Raw genomic sequence first — 14,896 nt, 5'->3', positions numbered from 1 at the left:
CTTCCTTCATGAATGTTAGCCTGAGAAGGTCTCATCCAGGTAGTCATTTCTGCTGGATCCCTGCCTCAGCTGATGTATAGTTACTGCTTAATCCTTCCAGTTAAGTGATAGGGCCCCCACTTCTCATCCTTCCATGTGCTGGAAAGTCACCCTCTTCTTCAAGCCTGCTCCATTATCCTGGGAGCCCAGCATAATGCAGCAGTGCAAAAGCAATAGAAATTATTTGGGCTCTGACTTTTCTGAATTTTCAGGTTTGCTCTGTGATTTGCATTGGATTTTCCTAAGCAACAAACAAGGAAAAGTATTAGACAGTGACTGTGTCCTACTCTAACCGCTCTTTAGGAGGCTGTGACTTGAGCAGGTCCTTGCAGTCCTGATCATGGCCTGGCTCATATTCCATGGATGACCTGCTCTGGAAGACTGTCTAATGAAGTGCAAGAGAAGAGGTGGTGAAGGGCAGGAGAACACTGAACAAGGTGAAGCGCAGCCAGGGTGTGACAGCCTGTGACGTTGCTGAGGTGAGTCTGATGCAGATGAGACCACCTCGTGCTTTCAGAAAAGGCTGTCCTAAACATGCCCCCTCAAGGACAAGTTCCTTTGTGCACCTAAAGCAGGTTCTAAGACAGTGTAGTTTCTTGGGATCATGGTCACAGACCTTCACAGACCAGGCCAGGCCCAGATGCCTGGTAGATGCCCCATCCCTGGAGACATTCAAGATCAGGTTGGACGGGGCCCTGAGCAACCTGATCTAATTGAAGATGTCCCTCCTTATTGCAGGGGGGGTTGGACTAGATGACCTTTAAAGGTCCCTTCCAACCCAAACCATTCTATGATTCTGTGAAGTTATCACAGTCTGGCCTTGGAGGAATTTGCATGCCTAGCCCAGGTTGGGCAGATGTGGCAGCATGGAGCCAAACTCACTTTCAGTGCCATCAGCCTCTGCCTGCTCTTCTCGCTGCTTTTGCTTGAACTTCATGTTGCCAAAGTGCATGATGGCGCCCACTATTTTATAGGAGCCATATTTCTCATCATTGCTGAAGCCCAAGATATCCATGGCGTGCTGAGGAGAGACAAAGCAGTACAGATAGAACAAAATCACCACTCTGAAATGAGGGTTGGTCCTCCCACTGTCTCCTAAGGTGCTCTCCCTATCCTGTGGCTCTGGGCAGGGTGCTCCATCTGATGGGACCCTAGCCAAGGAATCAGAGAGATCTCACAGGTAATTTAGAGAGGGACACAGAAAAGCTGGGACACAGAAAAGCCAGGACACATCCCCATGTCTGCCCAGAAAGAGGTTCTGCCCTTCCCCAGACCCCCGACTCAGGCTATGAAGTGTGAAGGAAGTACACATACATCTGTCGCCATGAGTTCCTCGCCATCATCCAGGTTGTCCACAGTTGTTACGCCCTGAGAGCAGAAGTGGTAGTCGTAGGGGTTGAGGGAGAGCAGCAGCATATCTGTTGGGGGAAGACATGTAGCAGGTGAGAGACAAAGCTGGGGCAGAGGGGCGACCCTGGGCCCCAGATGAAGAGGTGAGGCTTCACCACCCTCAACTAGAGGGCACCAGCTGGTGGGAGGAACAGCCTCTTCAAGCCCAGGCAGGTCCACACATGGGTCCATCTCTTCTGTGATATGCCTCCTGCTTGCTATCTTGGGATATGGCTTGGCTGCAGACTGATTTAGAAGTGGCCATCCATGTCCTTGTGACCACCAGATAAGATTACTGCTCTGCACAGCTCTCCAGACCTGCCTAATAAGGTATTGTTCTCGAGCCAGCAGCCAGCTCAAGAGCCCACAGCCAAGGGGCTGGCCACCCCAGGGGACCATGCCAGCCATCTTTCTGCAGTGTGGAAAGGTTCCCTGTGCTCTCTGTGTGACCTGGCACCTGGAGGGCAGGGCTGGTCAGAGGACAGGACTGCCCCAGGACAAATTCACTGGGACTGTCCTGGGGAACATATCTAGGATGTGTCTACAGCAGGGCTGCTGCTGCGAGTGAGCTGTGAGGCTGCTTTCAGGCTCAGCTGAAACAGGTCATCTCACTAGGGTGGCTGAAGGAGCTCAGAGGAGGCTGCAAAACACTTCCCTCTACCCCAAAATGAGTAAACAACCAGCCTGCACATGCTGAGTCACAACACAACAAGGACTCTATGCAAAGCAGCTTTGCAAAGCATGTTCCCACCCTGCAGACAGACCTTGAGACTAGACTTCTCTGTTCCTAGAGAGCTGCAGAAAGAGCTTTAGTCTGGCTTCTCAGTTCATAAGGATAAAGGAGGCTAGACTAGATGACCTTTTGAAATCCTTTCTACCCTGAATTACCCACCAATCCTATGATCTTGCACAGCAAAACATTCAAGAGTAGTACCTACATGGTGACATGGGTTTGCTCATTCCCTGTGGACCCCAAAGCTGACAACAGAGCCCTTTGTGGCTATTTTCAAGCCACCGTGCTGCAAAGGCTATGCTTCAGCTTTGGCTGCCTTACCTTGCAGCTCTGGTTTCTTCCCAGAGAGAATCTGGTAGTAGATGTGGTAGCTTCGCTCTTTGGGTTGCTGGAAAATCACTCTTGATTTTTCCAGAAGATCTAGAAGCAAATAGGTCAGAGGGGTTAGAGGAGAGCTTGTTCTTTCCTGGGGCTGACCCAGCATCAGCACAAGCAGTGAGATGAAATCCCTCCCCGCTGCAGCTGGCACACGTCTACTCACAGATGTCGATGTCTGCAGAGGCCAGCTTCCCTGAGGGGCCAAAATGGATCCGGATGAACTTGCCCTGAAAACATGCGCAAGGAGCTAAGCACTGGGCTTGGCTACACAGGTACAACTCTGACCAGTTCCAAGAAACCTCATGTAGCTACAAGACATTGGTCATTTCCCACTTCTTAGGTTTCTGCTGATGCCAGGCAAGTTACTGGGCTATGTGAGGGGTAGGTGGGTGAAGTTCTCTGGTTTGTAAGGTGCAGAGGGTCAAAGAGCATAAGGCTTTAAACATTAGGTAGGCAGAAATTTCACTCACGGCAGATAAATCCCTGTCCTCAGGCCTGTTCCTAAAGCTAAGCGCTTCTGCGGGGCAGTGTGATACTGAGTCTGCCCACAGCCTCCTGCCATGGGGCGTGCTGAGGAATCTCACCCAGGAGTGTCTCCTTTCCCCCAGGGCACAAGAACAGGCAGCAAAGCCACCTATGGTTGATGAGCTTTGCATCACACAGCAGACCCAGGCTGGGCTTAGCAAAAAGGATGCTGCTCCCTGGAAGGGGTACGCTTGTATGTCTCAGCTCCAGCGCTCCAGGCTGTGCTTACTGGCCCCCAATTTTGTAATTGGACTGTAAGGGCTGCAAGGGACTTCTCTGCAGGCACAGGCCATGACACCAGGGCAAATCACTCTGACCAGCAGAACATGTACTGACGTAATCAGAGGAAACTTGGTCCCAGCAGTCCAATCCCACTAGGAAGCAGGGCTAGCTCCCTGCTATGTTCCTTTGGCTCAAAACGTGCAAAAATACAATACCACAAATGATGCACTCAGCTTACATAAATGCAGAACATTCACCCTCTGTCATGCTAAGACACTTACAAAACGCGAGGAGTTGTCATTTCTTATGGTTTTGGCATTGCCAAAAGCTTCCATAGCTGGGTTAGCCTCAATGATTTGATCTTCGAGGGTGCCCTGGAAAACAAAACCAAAGGACGTGTGAGCTCCCACCCAGCCGGAGGGGATCTGTAACCAACAACACAGGGAAACAGAGAGTGGGGCTCTGCACGTTAGCTGTCTTTAAGAGCCTCTCCTTGTCTCACAAGGCAATGCAGCTGGGTTTAGGGGTTGGCAGGGCTGGGTTTCACAGCAATGCTCTCTCTGGGCTTCTCTTTGCCTAAACTGGCCCCTCTGAAGATCCAGGCTACTGTCCTCTCTGCACACAGCAGTGCTTAGCCCCTTTCTTAGGCTGCTACAATATGCAAACCAAGAGCAAGCACGCACTGTCACCACAACAGCCTGAAACATTTCAGGCTCTTTGACTCTGCCAGGCATCTCCTCTTCCACCAAACCAAAGCCTTGGACAGTCCAAATCACAGCATGTGGCAAAAGAAGAGACCCAGAAAACAGGCTTGATCTATGACTCCCTACATCAACCACATGCACAGCAGGGTCACAGTGTGATGGCAACACATGACAGGTCCCAGCTTGTGCCATCTGCTGAACTCACTGGAGCTCTCCTTGAGGAGGGCCTAAGATTAATCTTCCCCAATCTCGTTTTTTCCATTCGTGTTTCATATGCACAGTTCAAAGAGAAAGAGAGACCGTCCACCTAATGGACGCAAAGCGGGACAAGAATTCAAGGAGAGAAACAAGAGACACACGAAGGACAGTGGGGTTTGACAGCAGCGGCAGAGTTTGGTGGCACAGGCACCCGCGGGATTTTTCATGAGACCTTTTGCCCATGCTCTGACACATTACAGTCCATAGGGCTTTCCTTGGGTGGGAAACACCATCTCTGGGCTCTGCCCACCAAGAGCCTTGCTCTCTTTTCAATGTTGGACCCACGACTGCTCCCCACCTCTGCAGCTCCAGGGGTGTGAAGGGCAAAAGAGACAGAAAGCAGCTATGAATCACAGCTTTGCTGACACACTGTATTTTGTCACCTGGATACCCTTTGATCTGTTATCTTGAAATTCAGCCTGATCTAAAATTGTCTGGCCTGTGAAATTCAATGGGGGCTGCCCCATGGGCTGCCCCAGGACCCACAGATTCAGCCCCCCAGCTACTTCACTCTTACTAAGTTTGCCCAAGTGGTCTGAGACTCTTGTGTTAGTGAGCTTCCTTCACCCAAGAGTGTGCATCAGCTCAAGGCTGTCCCTCAGAGCTCAGAGAAACTGAGGGCCAAGGGCACACGACTGAGCTCCTGGAACGGCTGAGCCTTTGGGGTGCTGGCAGCACCAGGGACTGAACCTTTGCTGGATTTCCAGAGGCACCCAGTTGTTTCCTTGGAGCTAAGCAAGCAGCTCAGAAATACACCCCAGAGAAGGTCATCAGCTGCCTGCAATGTGGTGGGCTGAGGCAGTTCAGGACTTTGCAGGGGGTGGCATGCCCAGGCACCATCAGGGCCCTGGTCCTCAGCCAGAGCAGCGACTCTTCTCCTGCCCTTCAGCACCACCACCCTCAGCTGGGCCTCCAAGCTGGGGCCCAGGTCTGTGATGGCTCAGAGAGTGGAGGCTCCACCTTGCCTTTGGAGGACTCCATGCCACCTTCATGCAAACACTGCGCTGGTTAGAAATGAGCCCTTGAAGAGTAATGATCCCTTGAAGGACATGTTGGAGTCAGGAAGGTAGAAAGTCACTAAGAGATGAAACACCAAAGCTTCAAACTATGGGAAGGGGGGAGATACAAAGCCAAGCAGAGAACTAAATGCCCCAGGTGATGGGACAGCCCTTGCTCCCAGACCCAAGGCAGATGCCCCACACAGGCACTCCCCATCACCCCACTGTAGCTCTGCGGTGCGACAGAACCCTGTCTTCAGCATTAAAGATTAGGAGTCTACAACACTTACCCCAGTTTTAGTGGCAAGAGTTGCCTAGAGGAAGGAAAGAAAATTGTCTTTAGAAATCCAGAAAAGCCAGGCAAGAACCACAAGAAGCATGGTCAGAAAAGCAGGGCATGACCATTTAGTGCCAAAAAAGGTCCAAGAAAAAATGGGAGGATTAAACTTTACAAGAGATGCCAAAAAGTTGTTAAATAGATTAGCTCAAGAAAATCAAGAAATGCGTCAAAAAGCAAGAACAGTTAAATCCAAACCCAAAGAAGAGTAAAGAAAATAATGCTGAAGTATTGCTTGTCTGATACCTAAAGCAGCCAATTTGCTTCTATGAGGGAAAAGCAGGCTGGGGCCTCAACGTATCAAGAAGTAAGCAATTGCAAGAGCAGCTCAAAAATAACAGCACCAAAGAAATGCAAGAATCAAAACAAGAGCAAGAAAAGCACAAGGTAGAAAAGGGTCAAAGTGAACAAGAGGAGAAAAAAGAGGAGAAAAGGACGAAAAGCAAGGCTTAAAAGAAGCAAGGTGGGAAATGGCAAGTTTACTCCATTCTTTTAATGCTCCTTAAGAAGAAGATTTGGAGGGCGTTGAAGGAGGAAGAGAAGGTAAAGAGAGCATCTAAAGCACCTCTCCAGGCTGCACCGATTGAGCAGCCACATAAAAAAAAAACAACTCCATTTCCCCTTGAGCAGAATAATTTCAAGCCTTGCTTGTTCAAAAGTCAGGGAAAAGCCAAGCCCTGGGTGGGTCAGACCAAAACACGTTTCCAAATGCAAAAAGTCAGGGGAAGAAAAAAAAAAAAAAGTAAAAAGAAGAAAGGAGGAGAGGGGAAAAAAACGAAAAGAAAAAAAGAAAGAAAGAAAGAAAGAAAGAAAACAGCAAGAACTTGTTTCAAAAGAGGGTCTTACTAATTTCTTGCCCGGTGTGTCGCCCAAGGCTGCGACAATGGCAAAGTACTGAATGACCCGCTTGGTGTTTACAGTCTTACCAGCACCAGATTCTCCGCTTAGAGTAACAGAAATACACAGATCAAGGACATGAGGCAAAGAACAGGCAAAACTTCACACAGAGACCCTGCCAACCTACCGCCCCGCTCATTGTGCCGGGAGGGAGAGCTTCCCTCCCCAGGAGGGATGGGGAGGCCAGCACTGTCAGTCTGGGGGTGTACGTGCTTGTCCTGGGGGCTTGTCTTTGGAGTGAAACACAGCTCCGTCCCTCCCTGCCGCATCCCCCAGCCACAAGCCCGGGCCCTCCTGGAAGATGCCGCGGGGGCTCAGCTGCCTGCCGAAGACACGGCAGGAGGTGCCGGCGCCCACCAAGGCCGTCCGGCCTTGGCCCCGGGGCTTCAGCTGTTGGGGATCATGCAGGAACCATCCTCACCCGCTCCCGACAGGGTGGTTTCAGCACACCCTGCTTTCTTTTGGGGGGGGCTCAGAGATGGCCGTGGCACCGCACTGGGGAGAACCCTGCCCGAGGGAGTGCAGGGGCCGATGTGCCCGGTACGGGGTGCAGGTGGCCGGCAGGCCCCACTGAGCTCATCCCTATAGTTAGCGGCTCCGCCATTGTAATCCCAGATCACAAAGAGCCGGGGGGGAGCAGGGGAGAGGAGCTGACGCCGGACACGCGCCAAGCATCCCTCCGCAGCCCCTGCCTTTCCTAATTAGGTTATGGCCAGGGCTAAAAATGGCCGTGGCTCCTGGCAGCGGCGTAGCGTCCTTTAGAGTCCTTTATATAGCCCTTATCTATATGTCACTTGAAATCAACCTGGCCTACACCCTCCCACGTCACCCTCCTCCCCCGCCGCCGCCCCTCTGCCATCTCCCTCCAGCCTTGGCCTCCATGTCTGCTTCCCCCCCTTGCTCCTCGGAGGACGCCAGCAGGGTCGGGGTGCCCCACGGCAGCTGTCGGGGTGCGGGGGAGACAAAGCTTTGTCACCTGGCGTGGTGGCAGCAGGCTGGGCTGGGCGGGAAGGGACGGGGGGGACCGACAGCTGCCGGGACTAGGAGGGGGAAGATGGCCAGGGGGTGCCCAGGGGTCCCCCAGGAGCATGGTGCGGGGGACCTCGACCGCTTACCAAGGGCCTGGCATGGAGGGGCACTTACGTGATGAGCATGGACTGGTTTTCACGGTCTGGAAGAGAAGGAGAAGGCATTAGGCTGGTGCCATCCACCTCAACCCCTCGCCCCAGGAGCCTGGGGATGCCGCCCCCCCCCAGGATGGTGGTCCCAGGGCGAGGGGCTTACTGCGCAGCATGTCGTTGTAGGCATTGTCGGCGATAGAGTAGATGTGCGGGGGGGCCTCAGAGCGCCGCTTGCCCTTGTAGGCCGCCACCACGGGGGCGGTGTAGACAGGCAACCACTTGTAGGGGTTGATGGTGACGCAGAAGAGCCCTGAGTAGGTCTGCGGGGGGAAAGAGGGAGGATGAAGAATGGGGGGCACCCAGTGTCCCTTCCCCTCCACACCCCATGGAGCGTCCCCCCTGACCCCCTGGTGCCCTTGGCTTACGTAGATCATCCAGTGGGAATAGCGGCGCTTCAGGTTGTAGAGCACAGAGGCCTCATTGAGGTGTGTCAGCATGGCCATGTCCTCGATCATGTCGAACTTGGGGGGGTTCATGGGCTGGACCTCATCCTCCTTCACTACCCGTGTCTGCCAGAGGAGGGGCGAAATGTCAGATGGGCCCCACCAAACACCCTCTCCTACAAAAACCCACTGGATGGACAGACATACTGACAGTCCCGTGCTGAGGACAACCCCGTCCCCATGCCTGCTGTCCTACCAAGAAGGTTTCCCTCCATTCTGGGGTGGTGGGGCTGGAGGAGTCCCAGCAGCACCCGAGCCACGAAGCCCAGCTGGGAAAAGCAAGTCCCAAGCCTGTCCCCTCCACAGGGACACAGATGGAGGGGGTCCAAGCCAGGAGGCACCAAGATGTCAGCCCACAACGGGCTTGACACCCCCACCCTGAGATCTTCTTCACAACCTGAAACCCGGCAGCAGCTTGGAGAGATCCCCAGTTCTCTGGGCCAGCAGCTGAATTACCCCATCACTTATAACTGGATTTATTTAATCCCACAGATCTCAGAGCTGGGAAACTATCGCGTTACGTGTCTGGCCCGAATGGAAGAAGCTGGATTTAGCAAATGGTCTTGTTAATAAAATTAAACGAAACCTTTCAAAGAGGTTTTTGTCACAGGTGAATACGAAGTGCAAGGTGTTAAGAAATGTCAAGTGTTAGAAGCGGGAAGGTGGATGGAAGAATAAGGGTGGGGTTATGTCTCTTGAAACTGTTTCTGCTGGAAGTGCTGATCCAGGGAAAGCAGATACAGTTTTTAGATTTTGCAAATCCATGACAAATTGTCAAAAAAAATCCCAAAAAACCCAAACCCAGTTTCAAGAGGGAACAGCAAAACGGTTGGGAAACTACTTATTTCACAGAAGCTGAGGATCTTTTAAACACCAGAATAAACTTTTTAAATTGATGCCCCCTCCCCACTAAATTTTCTTTTCAGGAGGGAAATTTATTTTTTTGCTTTTTTTCCCAATTTCAGACAAATTTGACACTTTTCCAAGACAATTACATATAATTCTTTCAAATTCAGCAGACACGAGCGCTTCTGGGTGCCATGACGACTAGCTGAGAAATAGAAATAACAAAGTCTCCCATTTACTGCCTGGTCAGGTCCTTGTTCTTTTTTCCCAGTTTTACACCAGTGTAATGATGCTGTGGGGCCATGTGGCTCCCATAGCTAAGTAAAGAGTATTAATTAAGCTCATTTGCAGCTATTTATACCGGATATTATCTTGACAAATATCAGCTGATGGTTGCTTGCTTTGCCTCCCTCCCGCTGCTGGAAACCTGGAGCCTCCCCACCAGACACAGCTGGTCCTACCTCTTTGCCCAGTGCCTGTTCCTCCAACAGCACTGCTCACCGCTGCAAATCCCAGCTAAAACGAGCAGGAATTGGCCAACTGGCCCCTTACCTCTTGTTTCTACCTTCAAGATGAGCCGGGCAGCCCTTCCTCCCGTGGCCAGGAGCTGTGCTGGGCCAGCCCCACCGTCCCCCTGCGTCTGTCTCGCACAGTAAACCGTGTTTGGAAGCAAACACTAGATGAGGGGGATGCTGAACCCTTACCGCTCTCCGCAGGTCATTGGCCTATGTGTCCCGACACACTGTGATGTGTGTCTCCTCGGGGCATGACAGATCCCCCAGCGTGGAAGGGTTATCAGCAAGAGCTTGGCTAGTTTCAGATGTAGTCCTGTCACACATATCCCCTCTCCGCACACACTTGCCAGCCCTTGGAAAAGGAAAGGTATTTTGCTTACTTCGTTATTTTTGGTTTCCACAGTGACTTTGCCACCCGAGCTTTCTTTGATTTCCACTTCAATATAAGCTTCTTTCTCATCTGGGATCCAAGCTCGCTTCTTTCCTGGAGGCAGGGGGGAAGGGAAGGGAAGGGAAGGGAAGGGAAGGGAAGGGAAGGGAAGGGAAGGGAAGGGAAGGGAAGGGGAGACACAAACCAGGTTGAAACGTAGGAAACCATTTGAAACTGTCAGCTGAAAGCCGTGAATGCAGTCCACTAACATGGAAGGACAGTGATTATTCCTTCCTGTGCTCTTGGGTCATAGGAGCTGCAACTTCTTTGCCTTTTTCATTTTTGGCAGCTGTTTACTTTGCCAGCATCAACTCTTAGTCTGACAGAATTCTGCCGCTTCACGTGTGCGTTTCAGACCGCCGTGAAAAAAGGACGGTGAGAGCAGGCAAAACCCTCCTTGTTTGCTGAACCAAGAGGACCAAGGCAGAGCCGGGCCCTAGAGCCTGAGCACAGTGAGCCCTGGTACAGCGGTGTGGCTGGGACAGAGTGGGAGGGCTGCAGGGCAAGCTCTGTACAGCTCCAAAATTAAACAGAGCTGGAGAAGGCTTTGCCACCAGTCCTTCAGCTCATCTCCCCAGCCCTCCTGCCCCTCGGGGTTGGGGGAGATGAAAAGCCACCTCCTCCTGCACCTCAGAAGACAAGGGGACAGTCAAAAATCTGCTTTTCCTACTCCGGAGATCTTCCTGTCCTCCAGGGTGGTGGGGGCAATTCTGCAGCACCCACGATAGCACAGGTACCGGCACTGGGAAAGGGACGAGGATGGTCTCCAAAGAGAGCCATGGCCAAGGGGCTGGCTTGGGGCACACACATGGGGCTGTGCGTCGGGGTCTTACCATCGAACGGGATTGTCTGAAGCTTCAGCTGCTCTGTGTAGCTTTTCCGGAGGTACTCAGCAGCCTCCCCAAACTCGCTCATGTCCAGCATAGACATCTTGCCCGGCTGGAGGAAGACTCGGCAGAAGCAAAGGAAGAGTGATAGACACCTGAACGCTGGAAGGAGGGAAGGGAGAAGGGGTCAGTGCATGGGGAAAGCACCCGCCGCTGGGCTGCTAACCAAGAGCAACACCCTCACCAAACACACTTTTTATTTTAGAGAGTGAGATGAGACACTGACAACAACACCAGCTAATAATTACTATTATAACAAGACAATTACTGAACGCTTTCCCTTCGGCTGCTATCAGCCCCTCACTGCAAGACCCAGCTGGGTGAGCCTGAGCCAGCATCGCTTTGGTGTCAAAATCCACATTCGCATTTTAGGAGTCACCAGAGATCATCACCACCACCCCTTTTCTTGATAAACTCAGCTAAAAGCTATTCCAGCTCTTACAGACAGATCTGTTGGAGCCCTGATGCTCTGCACAAAACCTCTGCAAAGACCTGGGTCCGTTTTGCCGAGCAATATTGCAGGATGATAAAAGCAAGTCTGGAGGTATTACCCCTGGGAAGACCTCTTCTAGAAGACCACCACGACAGCTGGTTGGAAAAGCACTTTTACGAGAGTGCTTTCTAATATCCATCTAATGCGGTATCACACAGCAGAGCTCCAAAACGCCGCAGCGATCACGAACGTGGCCACAGCTGGTAGCCAGCAACTTGGCAAAAATGCTCGGACTTTAGTAAAAATGCTCTCAGTGCAGGTCTGTCCCACCCTCCCGTGTACCGCCAGTGTCAGCCCCTGTCCTCCAGGAACATCCACCCTGCAGAGGTGAAGCGGGTTAGTAGCAGAGGACAAGCATGCACACAAGCCATGCTCTTTATTACTAACCTTGGTGATAGGACTGAGTGGCTGTGTGCGTGCAGCAAAGCCCCTTTTTATTGTGTCTGTCAAGGTCAGAGTGGGAAAAGATATGTCAGAAATTCCCATGTGTCATGTCCACACAGCTCCATTGGTGCTGCTGTCCCACTGCCCGGAGAGACACAAAAGGCAAACTTCGCTTTTATCTCTCTGCAAAGGCAGTCTGGTTATTTTTATTCCTGTATTGTCAGGCGAGTACAAAGGCAGAGTGAGAGACTCCAGCTCGGGCAGGCAGCGCAGCTCTCCAGGCTTGCCCTCACTGCCTGCTCCGGCGGAATGAGAGTTTTGCTGTCTCCTCCTGCACCTGAGCGATCGGTCCTCCTTCTCCTTCCCCGCATCCCACCAGGAGAGCTGCTGCCTGGCGGGATGTGCGCGGCCGTTGGCTTTCTGGGCTGGGGCATCCCAGCCTCTTGCTCAGCTCCTGGTTCAGCCTCTCCCCAGCCAGACTGCCTGGGAGCCGGGGACCGGGGAAGGACATCAGGGTTTGGTCTCTGCTACCCCACTGTCTTCTTCTCAAAGGGCTTGGCTTGTTTCCTGAGGCACGCCAGCCACTGCCCATTTAATACCAGTCACCACAAACACCAGAATTTACTTTTCTGGTTATATGCATGAAACTCAGCAGTTTTGTCAGAGGGGCCCAATGTTCCCTTGAGCTGTAGGGCAGCCCCCCAGGGCAGGCACGCTGCTGGGCAGGGGGGCTTGAGCCCCCTGCTCTGCTTGGCTGCTGCAGATGGTCTCTGCCTTTGGCAAGCTCTGCCCAGCAGTAACCCCCCAGGTCCTGCTCCCAGAGCTCGCTCACCTCGGCGCGGGAGCGTGGCTCACAGCGAGGCCAGATTCAAAATCTCTCAACAGAGAGGTCGCTGGGTTTCCTACACACTGTTTTCACTCAGGCAGGACCCAAAGCTGCTGTGTACAACGTGGTGATCCCAGTTCGGAGCACACCTCCATCCTGGCAGCTGCCCACGATGGGAACACAGTGGGGGCGAGCCAGGCCCATGGCCCATGCCACAGGCATTTTTGTGCTCAAGAAAAAGCCATTTTAGTTGCTGGCATCCAAAATGCAGTGAGGTTTCTACCCTCTGGGCTGGATGTGTTGCTGCTGCGCCGAAGGACCCTCATGCCTTCCCACCAAGTGCTTCACTGCTCTCTTTGTCTCGGCTTTGGTGCATTTATAAAGCAAAAGAGGGCTGGATGCTTTTTTGCACCCCATCTCCTCTCTGCAGCACTGCTCTGCTCCTTTCTGGACACAAGCCCACTCTATGCCCCCCATGGGAACACTCGTGGGTTGCTTGGATTCAACTCAGACTTCTGTGAAATGAGCTGTAGCCACCTCCGGAGCTGGAAATCAGCCTAACTAGAGCTGGGTGACTTAGGACCCCCACATGGATGTGCAGGAAGGGGCAACATCTGCCCCCCACCGAGACGCTCTGGATGGCTACATCCCCCATCCTTAGCCAGGGGATGCCTCGGAGCCAAACAGCCTCTTGGCTCCCTAGTCGTGTGGCCATGTCCTGGGGACACAGAAATTAGAAATAACCCCAGCTATTTCCAAATCTCCAGTAGGTGATACTGGAGAACTAGAGCCCATGGCTGCAGGGTTTTGCTATTCCCCATCCAGTACCCCTCGCACCCCAAAGTAACTTGAGGTTGTTGTATCCTCCTGCGAGTAGGGGAAACTGAGGCATGGGGTGACTAGGGATTAGCTGCACAGTGCTGTGCCCAGGCTGGATGTGGCGTGGCCTCTGCCATGGCCAGAATAGAAGCACCAGAAGCTGCTTAGGGCATGTGGCTTCAGCCTGGGCACACAGCCCAGGTTGCAGAGAGATTTTTGCAGCTCCAGAACCTGCCCTGATCCTAAGCCAGGCTCTGGAGGGGGTTTGTGCTGAAGCCCCAGCAATGGTCAGTCCTTCCATCCAGTGCACTGGCATGGTTTGCTGCTACACCCTGTGAGTCTGGGTTCCCAGTGCCTTCTCCTCCACATCCCCCTGACAGGCAGGTCCTCTGCCCTCCCACCCTGCTTTGAAGTGAAGTCAGGGAGATTCATGGGATGGAGGAGAACTCCAAACTTGTCCCCTGTGGCTTGAGCCCCAGCAGAGAGGATGGCTGGGCTCAGGGATGGGTTGATGTTGCCTTCACTGGCTGCAGGGTGTAGCGTAAGGGCTTTGCACGGTGCCAGTATACCTCATGAATTAAAATGCTCCCATGGAGGGAAGCCTGTAGCATGAACACAGTGACTTTGAGCACATCAGGATAAAATGGGGTGCAAACCCCCATCTCCATGTCCCATGTGGGCACTCTCTCACCAGCCTGGTGTTGAGTGTTCAGAAGCTCCTCACTGGGATTTGGCAGCAGCTGGACTCCACGGATGTGTCTGCTGCAGCTCCCCTGAGGAGACCATCAGGAGGACACCAGTCCTGAGATCCCTCTTGACCATGGTATGACAGAGGTGCTCAACCTTGCCAAGATGGCAGATATTCAGTGTCCTGAAAAGCCACAGGCACTGGTGGACAGCAGGTCCCTCTGAGGTTACCCTGGTGGTCTTCTGCCTCTCTGTCCCGGGCTCAGAGCCAGGTTTCCACCCACACCCTGGAGGACCCTTTGGCAGCTCCGGTGCCAAGTACCTTTGCCATGAGTGCCCCAGCAGTGGGAAGAGCTCTCGGCCCAGACCTACCAGCTGGTCCAGCCTCACACATTCTTCTCAGGGCATGTACTCACCCCACGCTCTGCTCACCCCCTCCCCTGCCTTATCTTTAAAGCGATTTTATTTTCGGAGATTCCTTCTGCAGTTCCTTCTGTTCGCCCTAGTTTGTCTCCTGCTTTGAAGAGGTTCCAGCAAGGTCCATCAAAGGCCAAGCAGATCTGCAGAAGGGGAAATGTGGAATGGTGGCTCCAGCAGCTGCTGACGTGCACTTCCGCTGGGTTTGGGCATTTTCAGCGTTGGCATTTGTGATGAGGTTTTTCAGGGTGGTAGGAAGCTCATCCTCATATTGCTGGCAAGGCCTAGCTGTGTCCTGCTCAGACAGGTGTGAAGGGACATCTTCAGTGGGGCAGTGGCCACAGGGGGCTCCTATGGACCTCTGACAAAAACCCAATGGGGGCACAATGAGGTCCCCATGGCTTTAGCCTGAGCAGAGGGAAGTTTGTTTTAGGTGACTGTTGCCCAGAGCAAACAGTCTGCCCAGATGTCCCACCAGCCCTGCACGA

At 52.9% G+C, this 14,896-nt stretch overlaps 1 protein-coding gene across 1 annotated transcript in view; it reads right to left on the bottom strand.

Annotated features, from left to right (window-relative positions):
• MYH7B (myosin heavy chain 7B) overlaps positions 1-10,878 on the bottom strand; it is a 28,790-nt gene extending 17,912 nt beyond the window's left edge. The window contains exons 1-12 of the mRNA XM_074156863.1: positions 10,729-10,878; positions 9,846-9,949; positions 8,027-8,170; positions 7,765-7,921; positions 7,624-7,651; positions 6,430-6,526; positions 5,537-5,560; positions 3,568-3,660; positions 2,703-2,766; positions 2,483-2,581; positions 1,354-1,457; positions 922-1,060 (exon numbers count right to left, since the gene is read on the bottom strand). Coding sequence (XP_074012964.1) covers positions 922-1,060; positions 1,354-1,457; positions 2,483-2,581; positions 2,703-2,766; positions 3,568-3,660; positions 5,537-5,560; positions 6,430-6,526; positions 7,624-7,651; positions 7,765-7,921; positions 8,027-8,170; positions 9,846-9,949; positions 10,729-10,825 — 1,150 coding nt within the window. The 5' untranslated portion in view covers positions 10,826-10,878. The remainder of the gene's footprint in view (positions 1-921; positions 1,061-1,353; positions 1,458-2,482; positions 2,582-2,702; positions 2,767-3,567; positions 3,661-5,536; positions 5,561-6,429; positions 6,527-7,623; positions 7,652-7,764; positions 7,922-8,026; positions 8,171-9,845; positions 9,950-10,728) is intronic.
• Between the last annotated feature and the right edge of the window lie 4,018 nt (positions 10,879-14,896).

Source organism: Numenius arquata, chromosome 12 (assembly GCF_964106895.1).
Source record: "Numenius arquata chromosome 12, bNumArq3.hap1.1, whole genome shotgun sequence".
NCBI classification, from domain to species: domain Eukaryota; kingdom Metazoa; phylum Chordata; class Aves; order Charadriiformes; family Scolopacidae; genus Numenius; species Numenius arquata.
Note: the sequence above shows the minus strand (reverse complement) of the source record. Positions and strands in the feature narration are given on the sequence as shown.